We start from the raw sequence: 23,972 nt of genomic DNA, 5'->3' as shown, positions 1-23,972 counted from the left end.
GTGCAAATTCCTTGTGTGCAGGTAACTTGGAAATGCCAAACTGCATGCAATGGTCACTGCAGTCCCTTGTTATGCTTAAGTGCACTTAAGTTCACTAAAGGCTAAGGTCTGACAAAGTTTCTGCATCTAACATCAGTGCCACCAAAACTTCGTAACCCGCTTATATGGAATAGATTTATGGGGGTTGGGTAAGTTGGGCAATGACTGATGACTGACAAGATTTTATTATCATGTGGTTCATGTGATAGATTTTTACATGTAGGTCACCAAACTATCTTCCACAGACACACAGTCTAGAGGAAACATTAGTGCTGAATGCTCCCCTAATGTAATTTTTTAGACATTGTAAGTTTACATAGTAAATTTATGAGGATTTTTGGCCTCATCTTTACTCTCCATTATAATAATAAAAAGTACAAGATCAAATTTGGATTCACTTAGGCAAAGATCTGGCGAGTGCCCATGCCTTGCCATACCCAACTGACGCCCATGTTTAAGTGTCCCCATCAAAAAAAAACATTAGGCTATTCACTTCATCATGCATGCTGACTTCTTTGGGGGGGAAAGAAAAAAATACTCTCTCTGCTCTACACGTGAAAGTTCCTCGGTTGCTTGTTTTTATATTCAAAACACTTAACTCCTAAAGGCAGCGCGGATGTGAAGAAGTTTTAGTAACTTTAACTTAAAAACGAGAGGTGGATGTTACGCCTTTAAGAGTTAAGAAACTTGAAACCTTGTTTGCGCAACAATCAGTGCAGCTCACAGCCGCCAAAGTGTCTAGACTAGCACATGATGGTAGTCAGCCAATGGCTCCACCGCTCTCCTCGGGGGCCCCGTGTGTGTGTGTGTGTGTGTGTGTGTGTGTGTGTGTGTGTGTGTGTGTGTGTGTGTGTGTGTGTGTGTGTGTGTGAGGAAGAGAGAAAAAAAGAAAAAAGAGAGAGAAACGGAGAAAGAAAGGGATCTGGGCTGCAGTTTGGTTAGATCTGAGTAGGGAAGCAGGAGCGCGATTCAGCCCCCGGATTGATCCTTTTCTATAGTTTCAGCTCGCATGGATATTTTTTGGGATTGTAAAAGAAGTGCGCTGAGATCTCTGGAAGACGACAAGGATCCGGACTTCTAGTGCATTTGCTTGGGATTAAATCGCTTCGAAGTACCTCATGCTCCCCGTGCCGGTATAGAAAGTAGTAGGCTATAGAGTTGTTGTCTTTCGTTGAAGGCTACTGGTTTTGGATTATATTACTTAGTTTATTATGTTATGTTATCATGTACTCTACATTTGTTATCCGTTCGTAGCAAACATATAAAGAATTCATTCCGCAACGATCCTGGATAACACCAGTTTCGCCCGCTTGCCTATTTACAATATAATAGGCTAAATGAATGCATTTTGATTATAATGCTGCAGTGCATTTATTGCGCGGTTTTGTTGTTATAGATGCAACAATATAGCCTTGACTCTAATGTTGCGGTTTTGCCACCAATGCTCATCAGTTGGCTGTGCATGCGTTGCACGGCATTTAACAGACATTAATGTTGTGCGACGACCACAAAAGTACCTGTAATACTCGGATATCTGTACAAGAATAAAAACCCCATATAGATTTTCAAGTTGTCGTATGTTCAGGACGAAACGCTCAGGTCTTGTGCGGCGACTCTGGAGAAGCCGTTTGATCCCAGATAAAGAAGGGGAAGATGGAAATGGCAAAACTAGTGAGGGGTGTAGGGACGATCTGTTCGGCAACAACCCAGAGAAAATTCCCAAAACGGAGCTCAGACCGATGACCCCTAGCGGGTCTCTTGTAGGGGACATAGGGGGTGTGTGTACCCGGAGTCCCGTGGAGAGCAGCGGCTTGGGGGTCACCTCGGACCAAGATGGGGGTGCGGTGTGCGTCCAGGAGCAGGGAAGCCCCCGCTCCATACAGGACAGTGAATGCAGGACAGTGACGTGCTGTTTATTTAAAGACCGGGACCACTCAGAGCTTAGGGGTCCAGAGACGGCTCAGGGCACCAGGGAACCGGGGTCGTGTCACTTCGTGCTGAGGAACCTTGGACCACGGGATACCGGCTCTCCTGAGGCGCAGGAGGCGATGCCGCGCACGGTATTAGAGCAAGAACTGAAATCAGCCACATATTCTCTTTTAAAAAGGCTAAAGGAAAAAACGCTGGATACCTTATTGGAGGCAGTGGAGTCCAGAGGAGGGATGCCCAGCGACTGTGTCATGGTGTCCCGGACAGAGCTGAGGCTGGGCGGCCATACGGCATCCCCACAGCTGCTTGTGTGTAAACTGTACCGCTGGTCCGACCTCCAGCACTCGGCCCAGCTCAAACCGCTCTGTGAGTGTAAGAGCTTTGGGGCCCTGGACAGTCCGTCAGTATGCTGCAACCCCTATCACTACAGCCGGCTCTGTGGGCCAGGTAAGGGCATCTGGTGCTCAGCAATGGTGTCAACTACTCAGGTATACTGCAGGCAGCACCATACAGGCCTAACCAAACGGTGCTGCTTGGGAAAAAGTCACCAAGTAGACCAGATAATCATAAATCATCAATAATCTCTATTTCTTTGGACGCATATGCCTTTCCAACATGCATTTCTCCTACCCTTATAAAACTACATTCCCTCATCTTTCCTTTACAATACCAAACTGTTCAAATCTTTTCTTTGACTCTTATGCTACTATGTGTAACAAATCCAAATGCTGCAAAAGTGCAAGTAAAATCCTGCATATGGATACATGGTAATGCAACAAAAAGCCCATATTAATAGTTGTGTTGCAGAAATTAAGTTTTCAAGATTGTATAACTTTGAAGGGCCTTGAAATATGCTCTGACAAATCTTCCCCCTATCAACCTGTTTTATTTGCCTGGTGTTTGGTTTACTTTCATACACAGAGATAGAGAAAGGCTGGCCATTTGATTAAATCGTTAATGATTACTAAGGTCATCCTTATGACAAGGTGAACAATTATAATCTCACTTTGGCCTAGGGATGTGGAATGGGATAGATTTGACAACATAAATGTGAGGATATTAGTCTGGAAGACACTGGCTGTTTGCTAGTGGGGTGTTATATTCTGATTATATTCAGTATATCTGGGAAAAAATACTGACAAAATGCACACAAAACATATAGTACAATTTGTCTATTTCAGTTTTGAAAATAACAGTAACCTATAAAGTTGTGTTTGAACAGTTTTCCCCATGCCAAAGATAACTTGTTACAGTTCAACACCAGAACATCCCTCACACCGGCCTGTGACATCTGGGCCTTATGATGAAGGAGTGTGTTTGTTTGGACTGCTACAGTAGTTACAGTTCTTCTGGGGTGAAGGCTTCATGGTAGTCCCTAATAACATACATGGCATCTTTAGTGTTCATAAATATGATATGTCCGCAGTGTAACAGTCACCCGGGCCTATGTTGGGGGCTTGCCCCTGTTTCTTTGGAGTTAGTGCCAGGTAGGTCGCTCCATCAAGAATGTAATGAAATGTATATGACTGTATAGCCTTTCTCAGAGATTTGGACCCGGTGGCAAAGGTCGCTTTAGTTAGTGTTGTGGTGGAGGGCTTGGACTTAATTTTCACAATCAATAAGCCAGAACCACACTGACCTATATCATACAGAGTGAATTTTGGCAGGGGCAGGCCTGTGATTTGGCAAACCTTAAACGCTGGGCCACTCGACCCCACTGACCCGATGACAACGTGTGGTATCGTGTGTAAAGATGCAAGCGTCAGTATTTCTGTCTCCTCACTGGCACAGGAGGTGGATTTTCCATAACATCCACGTTTACTAGAGCCAGCTGGCTGTGACAGGCACTTCAAAGTCATAAGTCTAACAATATCAGAATTCATAGCGTGCAAATGTGGGAAACTGATGTGGCTTTGGCCCTCCTGTCCCACCATGGTGTCCTACCAGATCAGAACTGATGATATAGCTATTCGCTATTGCTGTTAAAGCATGGCGTTTGAAGTTTGAATTGATTGTGTCAGATGGTAGGAGTAGGAAATTTGTTCCCTTGCAGAAGTGGATGTGAGGCTGTGCTGCATAAGTTGCTTTCACTTAAAACTAGCAAGATGAATTGTAAGAGGAGGGAGAGGGGCGCATACCCCTTATTGGGACTTAGGCTCGTAGTAGACATAGCTCACATGCGCTCATGCGTGGCTCGATAGAACTGGTATTTCTTTCATGCTATTCAAGAAAGGGGCCTTTGAATCAAAACCTTAATCACTGGTTTTGACATCGTTTATAAATGGGGAAGTAAGAAATAGGTAATTATTACACATAAGAATAACATGGTCAGTTGTGAAGTGTCTACTGTGTAAAAACACAACTCAAAACATGCCCAAAAAAGACGATATGTTTGAGTAATATTTTTAACTGTACTTGTATTTGATTAAAAAAAAAAAAAAGATAATAAACTGGTGATGTAAGTTTCATGTCTGATTATTAGAATACCACAGTCTGTAATGTGTGGCAAAAGAACTTGGATTTAAGTGGACAAAAACTTTTTCCTTTTATTTGGCCAGGCATTATACTTTTCAAATGAGATCAGTTTCAAGTTGTGCTTTAAAAGCCCTTTTGTCCTAAGGAGGTCCCCTCATGCTATTTAGGTGAAGGAGTGGTGATAATATACAGTTTGCATACTACTGGCGCCAGACTGACTAGCTGTGTATCTGAGTGACTGAGTTCAGATCCTGGCAATTACTGCCGCCACTCTTAAAGGACCCGCTGCTATTATGCTTTTCTCCTTCCCCTTTTCCCTGTAGGCGAGGTCACAGTGTGCTCACTAAGTTTTCTTTCCTTTGTGCTTTTCTCTTTTTTGCTAGTTTTTCTCTTCATTTCCCCTGTTTTTATTAGTAAAGATCAAGGTTTCTGAACACGATAAAGTTAAGAAGTAGAGATTTACTCTATTTAACTACGAACTAAAAGTTGTTGTTAGTCTCTGTGGTCGTAGCAATGTCTGCTTCCATTGAATGATATAAAGCCCTTTAATGATTAACCACAACAACAACAAATACATAGTTTTGTAACTAGCTTTCTTCGATCCTTTGAACAAAATGTTTTAATTCTTTAGTCAAATCATAAAGCAATCAGTGAGGGTTAAGATGTAGTTTGTTGTTTACTCACAAATGGAACTGAATAGATGTCAGCACTTGAGTTATTTGTCAAAGCTTCTGTTGTGGCTTGTATTATGTTGTGTTGTTTATAGATGTCTTTCTCACTGCCTTCATTAAAGTCTCATGAAGGAAACTATGGCTACATAGATTTATAATCTAGGCATTTTATAATAGCATTATGCAAGTCAGTATTACCAAATCATCAAGTGTTTGATTAACTTAATATTACAATAGTGAGAAACGTGAAATAAAGTGGGCTATTTAGATATGCAAAGAAGAGCACAGGAAATGTAATGGCACAGGATATGTGTAACAAAAAATAATTACAATTACTTAAATGGCTCATCTTTGTCAGCAGCTGAACATGTATGCCTTTGTTTAAGGCTTTTAACTACTAAACATACTGTGTTCTATATAACTCCAATGTATCTAAGCATTGCTTAATTAAAGCCAGATAGATGTACTCAGACTCCAAAGCCTTCATTCAAGTTTGAATAACATGAATATGACTCATGTTGAGGGAATTACAGGTATCTACTGCAGGGATTATGTTTTTTTTTTTTCTATTTCTTAAAGAGCATTTCCTCCTTTATTAGGTTATTGACATGACTGTTTTGTGTTACAGAGTCACCCCCACCCCCTTATTCGAGGCTTTCCCCTAATGAAGAACACAAGCCACTGGGTAAGTGACAAACACAGAGATGAACTGTAACACACCTGAAGCACGTCCTCTGTATCACCCTCATTTATTGATGTTTATCTGAATTCTACCATCAAAATTAACTATTCTGCTGTGACGTGTTTTCACATTTAACCAGGTAGTTTTTATGAAACATAACTGCAATGACATGATTAATCATCTTTTATTCATTATTCATAATAACAGACAAGTTGTATAATAAAGCGATCTGCATGGACACTCTCTGGTTGAATCTTTGGCTTAAAGGGAGTATGAGGGGGAAGAAGCAGGAATAAAATAACGTGAAGAATTTTAATGGCTGTAATTAGGCCCAGTGACTGGCAATTTGCGCAGTAGCTTTGAGCTGAGACTTAGGCCAGCAAGTGGCATAATGTCAGCATGCCAGCCGGAGCCAGTGTGGGTAGTATGTGGTGTGGGCTGCTGGGACTCTGGAGCCTGGCTGCTAGCTGGGGCCGCAAGCCTGAGTACAGCTGGGGTTTCCGGTCTGCGTTTGGGGGGGTGGGGGTGCGGGTGGTGGTGGGGGGGTGGGGGTGCGGGTGGTGGTGGGGGGGTGGGGGGGTCATCAGGTAAAGCCTGAGTGAAGTTGCCATGCTATCTACTATTGCTGGGACAAAGGTTATAGTGTTTGAGAGATTGGGAAGATGTTCTCACCGCAAAATTTTATATTAAATAGGGATGATTTTTAGGTTATATTTTTTACATTATTACAAATTACAAAATTGAAAGGAAATTTGCTTTTCTTTTTTCTGTGAAATATTGATTTAACACAGGAGCAGCCCACAGCTCTCATTGTTCTGACGGTCAGTGAGAGGGCAGGGCAGCAGGCGTCACTGTCAGAAGCTGATTTCTGTTTTATTCACTGCAGATCTGTCAGACTCCACATTGTCTTACACTGAAACTGAGGCAGCCAGCTCACCAAACATCACACCGGGGGAATTCTCAGGTGGGTGTGTTCCTAAAAACGGTCTTCAGCCTCCAAATAAGGAGTTCATGTCCGAAATGCTATGTATTGATTTTCGAAACAAATCATTACCTGAAGTAGTTACCTGAAAAGTAGTTACCTGTCTGTAAATGCACTATCATTTGTCAACCAAGGATTTGAGTTACTTTTGAATTATTTTAAAGGCTTTAATTTTGTGAGTAGAGTAGGGTCACTAAGAGTAGGTGTCACTTATTTTCAAATGGTACAGTAGATATCTTGTTTTGGAAAAATCATCTTCAAATGCTCTGTGTTGCTTCTAATCATTTAATGATATATATCAGATATTAAATCTCAACTTTCATTCTTTCTTAACTGGACTTTGGGTATGGAAGTGAGAAACTGAAAGAGTGAACTGAAAGAGTAGCACTGGTATGGCAGCGCACCCACTGGCTTGAATCAAAGTGCAACCATATTACTAAAGCAACATCATTTGGAAAAGAGGTGACACTTCTGCTCAGCATAGAAAAGTATTTATTTAGTACATTGTGAGGTTAAAACATAACCTTAACCTTAATGAAGCAAATATCTCATAAGGGAGAGATCATTTGAACGTGACTCAAGGATTGTGCCTCTTACCTGGTTTATGATTAAAACAGATCATTAGGTCATTAGGTGAAACAACATCTATTGCTGTACCTACAAGATACAGTGACTTAAGACACCCCCCCCCCACACACACACACACACACACACACACACCACCACCACCATGAATATGTTGCTATATGCCATTGGTGTCTTTGTGTCTCTGGATATGGGTTTACATATATTTGTCCGTATCTTTGTCCGTTTGTCCGTGTTTGAGTGAGTAAGCACATATCTGTGCTTACAGCTTTAAACTGGAATAATAGGTAGTATGAATCAGTTTCTTATCAGAGTTCTACTGTTATTCTCCTGATGGCACAGGTCACACATATTTAGAAGCAGGGTGTAATAAATCATAGATCTAACCCTCGGTTCAGTATTGCATTGTCCTATTTGTTTGGCTTTGAAATAGTTAAATCAGACCCAGCATCTAACAGTGAAAGGAGAAGTATAATTCTTTCATAAAGTATTTTAACTAAGTATTTTTTTACAGTTCAGTACTGTAGTCTTTATAGCTGTTGAGTCTGTCTGGGTAAATGCACAAACTTAGCAAGGTAATTTCGTTTTGATGTTGTGCTTTATTCCTTCTCATTAAAGGCCATTATGAGCAGTGCAAGCTTTAGAGATAAAGGTTTCATTGTGAGCGGTGCAGAGGTTCAGCGGGGCGTGTGCATTGGCCACAGAGCCGGCCTCCCCTCCTCTGTTTTTCTTTCAGAAATATTTGAGTGGGATCAAACTGTAATAAGATCCAAGCTCGCTCAGAAACACACACAAGCACACATACTTGTGCACACGCATGTGCACAGGCACTCACACACACACAGCTCTATCTAGCTTGGCTGTAAGTGGGCTGCAGGGAGGGGTGGGTTCAGGGAAATGGAGTTGCTCCTGTGAATGGGGCCACACCAAAGGAAGCGAGTAGAAACAGTCCTGTCCTCTGATTTGAAATGAAACACTCCTTTCTCATGGCATAGAGTCAGCATGCCTCCCCCTTCAAACCAGGACCACAGTCTGCATGCATAGTATCAGATTCATGTGGACGGGGATTCAGAGCCCTCATTTTGGGGCTTGCAGGAACAGCATTTCCTGTTCAGGGGTCTGCCATGGCTCAGACGCCTGGACATTGAACAGTTGACATGGCTACCTGGCAGTGAAGTATTCAGTCAGCGAAGGCCCCCTCCTCCCCAGTACACATGCTGTCACCACCTCAGCATGGCCCGGCGACACTCCCTGAGTCAACAAATGAGGGGCTTGTCAGAGCGCGCACCACAATTCCTCAGAGACTGTGGTGAGGAGGGAGGATCTAGACATGCTAGGCTTTGGTTTCTTCCAACTGTGTTGCTGCTTGTATAGGCCAGGCCAGATCACTCTCCATTGGCTCCGACAGTCTCAACAACTTGGACTTGGGAAAGACAATGACCAATGCACTGCAGGGTGGCAGTTTTGCCTGTTGTGAGCTAATTTGTGTAGCCAGTTTGCCTCTGATCATGTTATTATGCATTTGGACAGTAGGATTGTGTGTGGAGGTTTAAGTCAAATGTTTTAGATACCGAGAGCCCACACTGAATGAAACAAGCCGGCAGCATCTGGTCAGCAGCATACACTCTCCACCGAGCGTTTGCCCTAGTTTGTCAGAATAACATGCCATCATAAGACCTCCTTATACAACCTGTTCAGCTCAGCTTTAACATATAGGCCAATAATGCAATTGGTCAGGTTATCCTGTTTAGACTTTGTGGCTGACCCAGAGATGACACCGCCTGTGGATCCCCCTTCCCATTCCCACGTCTGCAGCTTAGATAGAGACAGTGTCTGTGTGTAACTGGAGTTATATGTGATCCTAACTCCGCCCCTCATGCAGGAACAAGTAAACCTCTTAAAAGCAAGTCTGGGGGGCACTGAGTGGGGTGGAGGGAGGGTGGGGGTGGGGGTGGGTAGTCAAATATGCAACCACAGTTTGCAGCCCAGGGCTACAGAAATACCCAGTCTAAACATTCTTCTCTGTCAAACAATGGCAGAGAAACAGATCGGAACTGGTTGGTTTGGTAGATAAGTTTGTTCCACCACTTAAAGTAATATCCAGAATATATTCAATGGAAAAGGAAAAAGTTCCATTTCTGCATTAGATTATTTGGTGCCATGTCACGATGGTAAATGTCTTAAAATCCATCCACTCTATGTTGTTAAGTTAATACTGTGAAATTACAGAATTGTATTACAGATTAGATACAGTTAAATAGCACTCATAACTGATCCCACTGGTTGATTGATTCTTGCAGTTGCTTAACCCGCTGAAAATTGATTATGGGTGGAATCTTGTTAAACACGGCTTTAACTACACTATATCTTGAAAGAATATGTTCTTACCTATGCATTTCTCTATGCACTTCTCTATGCATTTTTAAAAAGCTCACCCGCGTGTGAATTATTCCTTTAATGTGCGAGTGTAGCATTCGTACCTTGAGTTATTGTGTGGAATTCCTCGACATACACATTTGGAACATTCCCAGTGATTTATTTAAACACGGCTGTATCACAATGTGGGAGAAAGACAACCCCACCAGGGACACTTTGATGTCTGTTTACGTCATGAGCTGGCCCGGCTTTCGAGTCTGTGCGTAGTATACCATAGTACTGTGTGTGTGAGGGAATGTGCCTGTGCCTATGCTGCCTGCACACCTGTTTCCTCACTGCCTGGGCCTCGTCGTGTGCACATCAGAGTGAAGCCCTTTGAAGCAGGTCTCATTGCTTCCTGTATGACTGTCTGAGGGGGTGTTTTCCCCCTACACATTGACTTTATTATGTCAATCACATTGTCTCTGACTTTAGGGGCTCTTTATGTTTGTCACTTCTTCATTATAATGCTTCTCTGGCCAGCTCTTGCTCTCAATTTGAGGAGGCATGCCAAAAGTAAGCACTTAAGATGTTTAGTTTCACTACAGTTAAGATTTCAGTCATTGTAGGGTAAATGTATTCTCTTTCTGAGAGGCATCGGTGCCATTCTGCTCAGGAGTTACCACATTAACTATGTGTGCAGTGAAGTCTGATGCAGGCCTTCCCCTGGACCCAGTTTAGACCAGTGTGCCCACATTCTCCACTCATCAGAGGTTGCGTCCTCAATCAACCCAGTGGAATTTGTCAGCAGAACACTGTGTGTACACGCTCACGTTGGTGTGAGTTGAGATCACTGGTGTGAATGGAGGGGCTCCCGCACATTTCGCTGGGAGTAATTGCAAGCGCAAGGAGCCGGGGAGCGTGGTCAGGCTGAACCCAGCAACCTGAAGGAGTGGCCAGAGGACATGCAGAGTGACCTGAGTTAGTGTCCTCTTTTATTTCCCTTTAACTCTCCGTCCTGAGAATGTAGGAAAATTGGACGGAAGGAGCGGAAAGACTGAAGGTTGCCAGACATGGAGGACACAGAGTGCTGTAGCGCTCACTGGAGGGAAGAGGGCATCAGCAGGCAGTCAGCGCTCCCGCACAGTAATGATACCTTGCTCTCTCTGTCTGCCTGCCTGTCTTTGGAGCTAAGGCCACTGCAGTCTCCCTGGATGTCTCGCCTGCAGACAATGTGTCAGGTCCACTCTGGTATTGACTGGTTCTTCCAGGCAGAACAAGGCAGTTAATAGATAGATGGGAAGGGCCTCATGTGAGTCACGGAACAGATCGCTCAGGGAAATTAAAGTGTACAGAGTGCAGGTGCTGAAACCTCAAACAGGCATCCGTACTTGTGGTGAAGCTTTTGTTTTTTTATTTTTGTAGCCTACATTTTTTTTCGTAGGATCCTTCCTATACATCCACATGTATGCGTGCACACATACACACACGCAAGAGCTAAGAGAATTGAAGATTGCCCAGTCAATCCTGATCACAGCCTGCCTGTCCCTGTCAGGGAGGAGCCAGCACTAGGCAGCAGCCCATACCCTCTGTCTGTGTCAGAGACAGTGGAATTGCACGGAATAATTAGACAGTCTAATCAAGGCATGTGATGCTGCTCTTGATTAGAGCGGATTAGATTGGACCCATAGATGTTGATCTGACTTTGAAGGCATGTGATTCCACTTCTGCTAGGAACTAATTAAATAGCATATCTACACATCTGAAAAGACTTGGGCTGGATTGCACCTCTAATTTGTTCTCAACTGTCTCGATATGTTTTTCCACATTAGGTCATCTGTTCAGTGCAGTGCCCTTGGTATTTTATGGATAGCTCTTTAAGTCGTGCTCTGTTTTGTCCCTCCTGAGCTAAACTGGGATGCCAGGGTGACATAATGTAGGTGACATCATTTACAACACACCCAAATCCACAGCCAGCTGATTAATTTATAGCTGTCTCGCACAACTCAGGAACCATCATATGCAGTGGAACACATTTAAGTGCCATCCCGCGCCTCCATCCTTTGTGGATGACCTGTATTTTGAAATGTAGGGTGTGCGGTGTATACCTGTTTCCTGCTCTATAGACATCCAGCCATCTTGGTCTAGCAGCAGTACTCCAGACTCCAGACTGCCTAGACAGACGTATGGTCTGATGGAGTGACAACTGCATCAGTGTGGGCCCTGTCCCCCTCCCCTCCCCGAGCCTATCAGGCCATGATCCCCCTCCTCCAGCCCAGACCCCAGAGTGGTGCAGCCTGGGCTCATCTCCCCCTGCAGCCTGGCACATGGCCTCAGGTTTCCACCGCAGCCCTGAGCCTGCCCAGCGCCTGGCCGCCCACACTCCCTCAGGAGCCCCAATGCTCCAGGATACGGGATGTGGAAATAATGTGACTCGAGTGCTTCCACCCTGCCTCCAGAAATCAGGTTTTGCGGATTGTTTATTTGAGGGGAAGGAGGCCTCAGACAAACATCCTGTTTTAAAAAGCTGCCTGGGTTTTGTAGCAGCGCAGGGCGGTGAATTGCCCCTTTGACAGCGGGGGGAGGCCGAGGAATGTTGAAGAGAAGGCCAGCGTCTCGGGGGATGTGAGGGGCTCTCCTCACCCGTTTGTCGTGTCCAGTTTGCAGAGTCCATTTTAAGCTGGGGGCGGAGGGTTGGAGCAATACATCCTAAAGGGTCTTGTGCTCCATTCTCTCCATAGTGGTGTAGGGCCTGTACCCAGAGTCCTCGTCTCAAGTATCTGTTCCTGTCCTGGGAGGCTGGCTTCCGTTTCCCCTTACGTAACACACACACACACACAGAAAAAGAGAGCCATTGATAAGAGCGATAAGGCCATTTTTCATTTTCCCTTTCTCAGCATTGTTAGAGCGTGGTGCGTCAGACATCCAGTTTTTCTGTCAGGGGTTAGGACTTGGAAGATCTTCAGTACGGTCTGCATGACCTATGGGTTCATTAATATAGTGTGTGTGGGTGGGTGGGTGGGTGTGTGTACGTGTGTGATTGTTACATGAGTTCATGAGTACATTCATTGCAATGTAGATTGGTTCCTCTCAGTCGAACTGCAATGAAGTCTTGTGGCCATTAGATTAGGATCTTTTGTTTTCTCTCCAGCTTGCTTGAGTTTTGTAAAGACTTCAAGATGTGAGGCAGGAAGGTTTGGTTTTGTAGTAGAACTGCCTCCTTGGTGTGGACTATATGTTTCATGTAGCGGAAATGTTAGTAGCTAGCACACTATTGTATCATCTTATATTTGTCAGGAGGGAGTGCAGTTGTCATGTGCTCTTAGAGTTGATTTTCAGTCTGTACTGGCAACAGAGGTCCTAGGAGTGGTGAGGTAATGTGACCTCTACCTGCAGAGTGAAAGCCATGCTAATCTAAAGCAGTCCTTGGAGAGGCCTGAAACCCCTTACATGTCAACAGAAACTGGCCTGCTGAGCTTAGTATTTATCTGTCTCCTCTTGGCAAGCCAATGTGGTGCCAGTGCTGCTGGGTGTTTGGCTAACTTCTGAAGGGTTCACTGATAAAGATTAATCTACAGCCTCATACATGACTATGAGACTATGCTTACAGTGCTGTGCTTCTCATTTGAATTCACAGAGTAAAGTCAACTCTGATGGTGTACTGTGCTCACCTAGGATAAGGTGGACAGTGTTCATTTTAAGCCTAACAACACAGAACTACAGTTAGTAGAAATAACAGGAGGTGTGCTCAGGCTATAATTTTCGTCCCATATTCTACCTTAGCAAACAAAGCGAGTGAGCTAATCTTGTCGTGTGCTCTAGGAGGGCTGCTGTTGCCATCTCCTCTCCTTCACACCGCAGCACAGCACTAGCCTCCACCAATAGCACCATTCATTCAGCTCAGGGCACAGGGTTACAGCAACAAATAAAGAGCGCGCAATGCCATTAAAAATGTATGGAATGTCCAACTGTTAGTTTAGTGTTTTAGCGCGCCTCCTCTCAAGGCTGAGAGGGGGAACAATACTCCATTTGAGCTGGCCACTGTAAATGTGCTAGCCTTGCATCGCCTGGCAAGAAGGGAAAGAGCAGCGGAAGAGGTGCCAGTTGTGGATGCTGTTTTTATTTTCTGACCATTTTACCCACAATTATAAATCCAGAGACCGGCCTAGGCCAGCTATGATTTAGGCCTGTGGTCTGATTGCTGGCTAAAATAGATTTAAGAATGTTTTTTCCCTTCCTCCCCAGAGGAGCATTGACAGTTGTGCCTGAACCTATGGCTGTCAGTATTTTTAAAACTCAGAATAGCCAGCGCATTCTTTGAGCCTCCAGAATGCTGTGTGTGGATTAACTGTAGGGGCCCATGTCATTCGACATCTCTACACAAGCCTTTTGCAGCCACAGGGAAAGGATAGGAACTCATTGTGGATGGATGTAAGCTCCCAGTGTATCTAGGCATGGTTCATTTTCCCCCTACTGTACCCATGTTAACACAGAGACAGGGACTTGATTTTCTCTCTTTCACTATCTTGAACTTGTTCTACTGGTGCTATCTTCATTCCACTCCCTTGTCCTAACATGGGGCCAAGCATGGTAGACATAATTTGGAGCCTTTGATCTTGTTCCAGAGAGCTGATGCCTTTCAAATCTGACCAGAAAACCTTTATTTTGACTGATGTTCTAGGGAAACATCCCCTGATAATGTATCTTTTTCAATGGCTTAGCTCACTGGTCTGACCAGGCACTGCACACACAGGTATTTTGTTTTGTAACTGAGCTCGGTATGTGCATGTATGCCAAGTGTATGTTCTCAGGCTCTATAGAATGTACAACCCTACAAAGCAAACTGTACTCTGGGATAAAGTTGTTGCAAGTTTGTAAACAGGCTTATGTGAAAATTCTCATTGATTATGTTCCCCGGGGAAGATGATATTTACTTTTGTCGTGTGTGTTTTACTTATCTTCTATTTGTGTGCATTTCTAAGGTCTTGGCTGCGCGGCTCAGTACGTGCAGTCAGGCTGTCGCATTTCAGGGTACGGTTTAGATTAGAGGTCTGGCTGTAGCTTCCCCCTCTTCCCCTCTCAGTGACTGCCAGCACGTAATTTACTTAATGAAATCCTGCCATTCCCTTTAGCTTCAAGATTTTTTGCAGATGTTGACAGGGAAGGACTTTGTGAATTATTGGAAATGTTCACTCCTGCATTTTTAATGAATGTCTTGCTTGTTGTGAACGGGCAGACTTGTCGGAGTGGGGGGAAACAGTTGTCTTTGTTTGGGGAGCTGGTGTCTGGATGCCCGTGGTGGAGCAGTGTGGGTTACAGCCCGGCAAGTGTTGTGATTGAAACAGAAACTCTGGTGCCACATTATCCTGACAGAACACATTCTCCTCACAGACTCTGATCCACTGGGCCGATCAATAGGAAACCATTGTTTGAACGGCAACTGTGTCCATCATAGCTGCTCCACCTCCCAGCCCGGTGGTAACCAAATACCTGCCTTTCGCCTTAAATTAGTCAGACTAATATAACTCGTAATAATAGAGTTCCTTGTTATTGTTCATTTGAAACCAAGCCTTCAACATAGCTTGAGTATATACGCCAACCAAAGTTGGTTTTCTCCCTCAGTGTAAAGAGTCTTACTTGTCCCAGAAGAGAAACACGTCGATTCTGCTGTGTGCTATGGGGTGGAAAAGTATGAATTAAATAAAAGAATACTTCTCAATATATCTTCAAAGATGTCCGCAGAGGTTTTTGTGTCACACAGTCAACTCTTTGCCGCCATTCTCACGTTACCCGCATGACTTGGCGAGAATTTTTAACCAAACAAGATTCTTAGCAAACTGTTAAAAGCTAAGGAAAGAAAAACTGTTGAATTATGTGCTGTGACCAGACCTTGGCGAGTTTAAAGGACAAGGAAGAAAGCAACCTTCTTGCTGCACCTCCCCCCCTCCAGTCCTAACCAGAGTAGGAAGTTAGGAGGCACTGAGAGAGGAGGGGGGAGTTCAGGAATGTGCGGGGTCTCCTCTACTGAAACACTCCAACCTACTTGGCTCAAACCTCCCTCACACACACACACACACATACACACACACGTACACACACACACAAACGGATAGGTTGTATGAGGAGGTGAAAGGGCACCGCCACCCAGCAGGATGTTCATTGAGTGTTTTGCTTTAGGTGCTCCGCTGCTCGCTCTCTCAGACATCACTGGCCTTTAACGGTGCCTGTAGATATGACATTTCGCAAACGTCTCCCGCAGTTTTGACGGAGCTTTTACTCGGCCTGAAGGGCTCTCGGAAGGCCCAGCTAGCATCACCGTCCGTCCCATAATCCCCTCCGCTGCGTTCCTGTTCGCTTGTGTTCAATGTCTCTGACACATCACGGAGCTTTTGGAGGAAACTTGGAGGAAATGAGCAGCACATTCTCTTCCCCTTGAAAAAAGAGCCTTCTCCCTCAAACCAGTGGCCTCTTGCTCGCACGCCCAGACGGCTCCTCCGTAGCCTCCTTAGCTTCCTGTGCTTTTTACACCCTCTCTTGTTTATTGATTTAATTTATGGATTCTGTTAGTTATCTGCTATCAAGGGTACAGCACTTTTCCTCCCTCAAGGGGTCATCCCGAAACAGAAACAGAGGGAAAGTGGAGAGGAAGTGGATGACAATGTAAAGCATTCCCATTGTGACCAGCCAGGCTTGGTGACTGGATTCAGTTTCTCTGGCCTATGCTCCCACAGTGTTTGCTCCCAGCACGTCTCTCTCTCTCTCGCTCGCTCTCTCTCTCTCTCTCCCTCTCTCTCTCAGCAGAGAAAGGCCAGACCTCAGGGAGAAAAATCCATAGACATATAAGAGCAGCTCCAGTTAGCGTGTCTGTCTGATAAAGCCGACTTTGATGGCAGCGATAGCCCAGACGCCAGCCTAAATGTGGCCTGTTGGGGAGTTATAAGTCAGCCTGTAGGAACCATTGTCTACAGAATTAAAGCCATACCATACTCTGACACAGGGGGAGAGGAGGGGCTGGCTTTTGGTTTTGTGCCACTTTGTTGTTTAAATTATTAAAGAAAGTTTAATCCAACAAAGCCTCAGGAATGCACAGGTCTGTTTTGAAAAAGATGAATTTGTTCTAAATCTCCATACAGAAACACACACAGACACACTCCAGAGCATGCATGCACACAAACGTGCACATGCACACACACACACACACGCACACATAATCTCTCTCTCTCTCACACACACACACACACACACAAACCCACAGAGTCCTCCTACCAACTCCCCCCTCTGCCTATCAGTTCATTGGTAGAGTCTAATAGCTGGAGGGGAATCTAATCCTTGGCACAGGATAAGAGACTGCTGCTCCCCCTCCTCTCCCTGCTGCTCTCCTCCCCTTGACTGGGCTGCTTAAAGGGACTGGCAACAGTGTTTTCTCCACAGCAAAGTTGTGGAGGAATGAGTTCATCTCTGCTCTCCGCTCTGGATTAGGGGAGATGAAGTATAATGGAGGTGGCCCCGGAGCTTGGTGGGGAGATGTTAGCACTGAGGGGAAGCTGTTGTTTGTCTGCCTGTCCCTGACACTCGGCCTCCCATTCATCTCACTCCAAGGCTGTGGAGCCGTGTTTACCCCGGGGCAGCTCTTTTCTGCTGCTCCCTCTGCCCTTTTTTTTTTCTCCTTTTCATGCTGCCTTTAAAAGCATTACTGGATGATCATCAAGGATTGCCATTGAAACTTTCAAGCCCCCATTTTTGTGTACTTAGTAGTAATTATCCCAACTCGCCCTCGAGTGCAAGGAACTCATAGCAGAGGGATCTGCATTTTTCCATAGGTAAACCCACGGAAAAGGCTTGGGCCTATTGAAGGGCTGTGTTAATGACATTTTGTTCTACAGCCATGTTTGTGGAAACATAATTTTATAGCTGTAATAGAATCGTGGTCAGTATTTGTTGTATGTTTTGTCTGTGACAATGACTGTGACAATCACAGTAGCCTATGTGATTTGTTTCTGTCGACACCTCCAACCCTCCATGCATTCACCTTTTCATGCAAAACAATCATTTGTGTTAAGCAGTAAAGTTTGTGGCCGACATTTTAATCCTTTGCTCAGATACTTGAGCGTGTGTCATTGTTTGCTCTCTGAGTTCCAACAAACTGATACAAGTCTGTGTTTGTTGTCAGATCTGATGTCCTGCTTTTGATACTTTGAATTCTTCCAATCAGACGGCCCACCGGGAAATAGAAAAATCAACATTTTCACATGGTTTCCATGGAGCGCACGCCTTGTTGTGGAAATCAAACTTTGCACACCAAATGCTCCCTGTTGGAGAAAGCCTTGTTAAATATCTTTGTTTACCCTGTGATTGTACTTCGACATGCAGTACGTGCAGCTACAGATATGCAAGGCTACTTCTATTTAACTCAAATGTGTGCGAGTGGGTTTTTATGTTTTGAGTGTGGAACTCTGTTTACCTGTTTCTTGAAGCTTAGGGAAAACCAAATAGAGATTAGGCTTATCACATAGTTAGATCACTGGTAGCTGCTTTATTCCACATATTTCCTGTTGGCCATGGAACGCTCTGTAGACTAGATAATCTAAGGTAACTAAGGTACAGTTATCTCCAACTGTTTGCTACTAGTACTTTGAGCCTGGTTATGTAAGGATGTAGAGTTGATTAACTCCTTCATGTGTTATTTAGATCAGTGTCTCTGGCCGTAGAACAGGAAGTGTAGAGGCCATATTGTGGCTGCGTCCGTCCGCTCTGAGACTGACACTAAGAGGAGAGGCTTTTGAGAATAAAATAACAATAATAACATGCGCTACTTTTCTAATGGGTAAACGGAGCTGTTAAAAGGTGGCAGGGTTAAATGGATGCAGAGCACAGTAATTGCTCCCAGCCCCTCACGGCTCCGCCCTCAGCAGACCCTCTGAAAGCCCAACATGGAGTAGAGGAGAGACGGGTGTCTGTGCTGTGGTCAGAAGGGAGGGTCTTATACACCCTCCCTTCACCGCCTCAATCTGACTCTGGGTTCTGGTCTGAGCCTCGGCCTGGCTCAAGGCCCCTACCTGGGTCTGCCTCCAATCTATTGATTAAATTTGACTTAACTCTCTTTTATCTCATTTTTTAAAAAGGTCGGCATTAGCGGAAAATACAAACTTGGCTGAGGAAACATGGCTCTCGTAAAAGAGAGAAAGAAGGAGGGAGTGAAGGAGGCAGACAGTCTGATCTCTGGAGTGGAGGGCCATAGTTGCTGTGGTGATTGTGTCCAAACAGTCTGCCGATTGGTGATAGCTCTGTTTTGTTAAAGAGATCCTAATGAGTTCTTCTCTCAGAGCCCTTGCCTCAGTGCCCCCCCTCCCTAGCCAAAACACACAAGTTCAGTACAGAAACACAAACACACTGGCTGATATTCTTCCCACTCCAAACAGACACATGTGCGCACAGGCACACGTAGACTCTTAACACAACAGAGCGACAGGAAAAGGCCTGGCTCATGGTGCGCACATTGTCTTCCCTCAGGCTCAGGCTTAACATTAGATACATTTCTAACCTTTGTCCTGCTCATTCCTCTTCCTGGTCCTCGCAGTCTTACTGGCTCCCTTCTTTCCAGGCTACGTGTGAAAACTAGATACCATTGACCAAATTGTTTTTGCTTTATTCTTCCCATCTAAAAAGGAGGGGATGGTAGCCATTTGGTCTTTTGTGTTTGTGTGCACAGTTTCAAAGTGAGTTTACCTTGATGTGTGGGCTCCATTTGATTTGAGACAATAGAGGGCCATAAACAAGTTGAGGCTGAGTTCTTTGTGTGGCCGAGCCGCGCTGCAGTAAAAGCTGAGCTCAGAGTGGAGGAGCCGGAGTGTGGAATTCACTAATGGCACATGCATGTTGGGGCCCCTGAAGAGAGGGGGTCATTTCAGCCATCAGTGTGTGCGCAAACACACAGAGAGCCTGTCTGCAGCTCCCCCCCACCCCCCACTCACTCACTCTCTCACTCCCGCCTCTCTCTCCCCCTCCCTCTATCTCCACAACACAGAGAGCCTTGAACCAGCAGGCGTTTTGTCTGTGCAAGTCTGGTCAACGTTTTTGCTAATCTTTGTATAAACTTTACTAGTATGGGTCACTCAGCAGAAAGGTTTAGTTGCATGGGAGGTGAGTGAGGCATTTTGTTGCTGTGTGGATCTGCGATGCTCCACCTTAAAGGCGTTTGTTAATGGGGCGGGCGGTCATTAAGCCCTGAGAGCAGAGAGACTGAAAGGAATGGGGCCACAGGCCCAGGCTTTAAATCCTCTGTGCCAATAGACTCTCTGAAGCAAAATAATGGCATCACTCTGTGTGTGAGTTAATGGGAGCTGATAGCATGAAGGCTGGGGGGTCAGCGGGTCACGGGCTTGTGCTAAGTTGTCAGGGAGCTGAATGCCGTCCCTGGGCCCACAGCAGGGGGAGGAGGGGGGAGGGGGACCCCCTGCCTGGCCCTCGCCCTGCACCCCCACTCTTCTGGAATGCGAGGAAGACGAGGGAAGAGGGGAAAGAGGCACCCCCATTCTCCAGGAGTGAGGGGTGAAGAGACGGATGTGAGCTCATGGAATTCTCTGTGCCACTCTGCTCTCCTCATCCTCACCGCAGTTTTTATGAGAAATGTGCGAGGGCTGTGAGCAGTGTGGACTGGAGCAGCCTCTAAAAGTAGTCGGCAGCGCTGCGTGTCTGTTTAGTATGGTGAAGATAGAAGTCTACCTAGGGAGCAGTAACTCACTTTGGAGTGCTGAGGGCTGTCACTGAAAAGAGTTCACAGACTGCAGCCATGAAAACTGAATTAACAAGCTGATTTACTGGAGAGAGATGGTTGGGAATGAGATGGCAACTTTGTTTCACTGTGAAAAAGTTTTTCCTCTTAAGCACTGCTCACTGTCACTTGTGTAAAATGTGAGTAAACTAAAGCCTGATCGTTTCAGAAAGTTGTTAGAACTGCCTGTATATTCTCAATCTAGCCCTGACCTGCTGCATCAAGGGCTTACTTGCCTATTTTCAATGGAATCACTGAATGTAATCCTAAATTCATTTTAGTAAACAGGATCTGTTTTGAAAGTGTGTGTGTGAGCAGCAGTGACTGGCTCTCTACAGGGTGGTCAGTGTTGTTTGATCACTGTGGCGCCCTCCTGAGGCAGAGGGAGGAAGTGCAGGTCTTCAGTTTGGCCTCACAACACCCTCCACCCCCAGGATATCTATAGTAGCCTGTGTGTCTGTGTGTGTGTTGGATGGATGTGCGTGCAGTCGTATTTATACAAGGCTTAGATTTCAATACAATGCCTCCTTCAGTATTTATAGTGTGGCCATCTGCTCCGAACAATAAAAAGAGATAGCTAATCCCTTTAAACTTAAGCCTTCCTTTTTACTAGGCCTGTTTGCTTTTGTTTATGTTTTGTTTAATGAGCATCCCCCTCTCTCTTTCTGTGTCTCCCCCAGATGCCAGTATGTCGCCTGATGCCCCTAAGCAGAGCCACTGGTGTAACGTGGCGTACTGGGAGCACCGCACGCGTGTGGGCCGCCTCTACACAGTGTACGAGCACTCCGTCAGCATCTTCTATGATCTACCTCAGGGCACGGGCTTCTGCCTGGGCCAGCTCAACCTGGAACACCGCAGCAGCACCGTTCAGCGCACGCGAGGCAAAATCGGCTACGGCATCCTCCTGAGCAAAGAGCCCGACGGCGTTTGGGCTTATAACCGCAGTGAGCATCCCATATTCGTCAACTCCCCCACCCTAGACGTGCCCAGCAGCAGGACGCTGGTGGTGCGCAAGGTGATGCCGGGCTACTCCATCAAGGTGTTTGACTATGAGCGTTCGTGCCTCCTGAGGCACACCACAGAGGCTGACCTCCTGGACGGACCCTATGACCCCAACAGTGTGCGCATCAGCTTCGCTAAGGGCTGGGGCCCCTGCTACTCAAGACAGTTCATCACCTCCTGCCCCTGCTGGCTGGAGATCCTCCTCAACAACCATAGATAACACAGACGGACCCCACAAACTATCCCAAATATCATCTACCTAGATTTAATATAAAGTTTTATATATTATATGAAATATATATTATACTTGTAAATACGGAGTCATTTTTACAATGTAATTATTTATGTATGGTGCAATGTGTATATGGACAAGAGGAAAAAAACGGAAAATGCACTTTGGCTTATATATATTATATATATAAATATATATAAAGATAAAGAATCTTTCAATACCAATTTGAGAAATTATACAGCAAAATTAGGATGAGCCTGGATTTGGTGTATAGTTTTCATATACTATTAATATCCAGACAAAAAGCTAACACCATTCACACATTGATAATAAAGTATTCGCATAATATTTCTCTTTGCTTGGTCTGTATCATTAGCTCTTTGTTTACCATTGCAACACATTCAGTATCACAGCTTGACACCTTTGCCTGTACCAACCAGATACCAATATTCCTTGCCCTACCTGTTTTTATTATTCTGAAAGGATAATGTGCAATTTCAAACTGGCACAAGTCACAGCACACCGCAGTACATTATAGTAACAGTATATGTCCTTGTGTTGCATTTGGTGTTCATGCCAAGGGTGGAGATGCTCCAGGTGTTCTCCCAGTCAACAATCTGGGGCACAGATGACAGAAAGATCAGAGATGAACTTGTCCTACTCACTTCTTCCAAGCAGGAAATGGCACGAGGGACCACTTCGCTGTTGTTGGCCAGGAATGGCTGGATGTTAACAACGTGTCATTAAAGAGTAGAATAAGCTCTGCAGTAGTGGCAGCCATTTAAGAGCTAAAGAACATACTCAGCAGATACCACTGTCCATTATAACAAGGATGATATTGATACTTCATTGACATCTTCAATGTCAGGCACAGGTCATTACCAAATCTCCTTTATGAAAGCTGTTATCAGACAAGCTAGCTCAACTGAACCAGATGTCCTTGAGGTCCTAAGGAGCCCCGGTGGTAAGGGTTGAGAGGACACAGTGGAGGACAGTGTAGGAGGAATTGATGAAACTACTTTCCAGGGTCTTTAGGGAACTGGCTCAGCAGTCAGGAGGTCCTACTCCAGCACAACATCCTTGGCCAGTGGTCGCAGGTCTCGTCTCCACTGCCGGCTCCTCTCACAATGGACGTTGTTATAATTGACCAGGGATGCGGCAGCCTGAAGCCGCCACAGTGATATTGGAATGTATGCACAGAAACCAAGAAGTTTTACAAGCCTACTGGAATCTTAAAAACTACAGCCAAGGTGGATGTGGTTTAGCTGGCTTCCTTCATAATTGCTGGTGTTGGGTTGTCAGATTGGTGGTGGTGGTAGTGAGGGGGGGGGCATATAGGTCTCTGCCAACATTCAGCAATAGAGTCATTCAGTAACACTCTGATTCTAGTCTAATGAGTGCTGAACTGTACAGTTACAAGGATATGATGTGTTTTAAAAGGAGTTCTTCTCTAAGAGATCATCAGGCTTTTTATTAGAAGTAATAAAACTGTTGGATGAGCTTTTAAAGATGTATGTTAGCAATGTGCTTTGAGCTGAAAGGCACAATGAATAGAGGCCTCTTTTATGATAAGTAGTCATATTTTCTGTAGAAAAGACTATTTTCCTATTGGGAGTGCATCATCTTAGAGGAGGTCTGGCTGCTGAGTGCAGCGTCTCTGTCCTTCCCCTCCTCCATAAAGGCTCAGACAGCCTCCTCCAGGCCTGCTGTCTGTCTGGAGCCAAGACTGTGTGGAGTTCAAACAGCAGAGAGGAGTGGCTCCACTCCGCCTCTGTCTCTGCCTCTGCTCTCTTCCCTGCAACTGGGGGCCATTATCCCTCTCCTTTGTGTCTCTGTTATGGGAAAAGGGCCCACATCACCACTGGAGAGGAACTGGCAGACAATTATATGGGGTGGCGAGGAGCTAAGACACATAGTGGGCAGATTACACAAGCCACCACAGAGGGTATGAGAGGGGGCCTAATTAGACGGGGCTGGGTAGAGACCAAGCGACACTACACATCTAGCTGCATCTCTGGGAAGGCGCCTGCTCTGCTCTGCTCCACAGTTGGAATAGTTGTGGCAGCGGTACTGTAACTCTGGGCAAGATGGAGGAGAGAAGGGAAAAGCCATGTAAGCAGCTTTGTATGCTCCATGAGCTCAGGAATGGTATTGATTAGCAGGCTGCAGCCCTCAATCATTTCTGAAAAAGTCTGTCGCTCTGTGCCCAAAAAACCAAGCCGCCATTTTGTTCCACTGTTTATGACATA

At 45.2% G+C, this 23,972-nt stretch overlaps 1 protein-coding gene across 1 annotated transcript; it reads left to right on the top strand.

Annotated features, from left to right (window-relative positions):
- The first annotated feature begins 962 nt into the window (after positions 1-962).
- smad6b (SMAD family member 6b) lies at positions 963-22,074 on the top strand. The gene is made up of 4 exons (XM_071896438.2): positions 963-2,415; positions 5,743-5,799; positions 6,683-6,760; positions 21,170-22,074. The coding sequence occupies exons 1-4, from the start codon at positions 1,617-1,619 to the stop codon at positions 21,709-21,711; spliced, it is 1,476 nt and encodes a 491-aa protein (XP_071752539.1). The 5' UTR covers positions 963-1,616; the 3' UTR covers positions 21,712-22,074.
- Positions 22,075-23,972: the final 1,898 nt, after the last annotated feature.

Source organism: Centroberyx gerrardi, chromosome 4 (genome assembly GCF_048128805.1).
Source record: "Centroberyx gerrardi isolate f3 chromosome 4, fCenGer3.hap1.cur.20231027, whole genome shotgun sequence".
In the NCBI taxonomy this organism is placed as follows: domain Eukaryota; kingdom Metazoa; phylum Chordata; class Actinopteri; order Beryciformes; family Berycidae; genus Centroberyx; species Centroberyx gerrardi.
The sequence above is the reverse complement of the archived record's forward strand: the minus strand, read 5'-3'. Positions and strand labels throughout refer to the sequence as shown.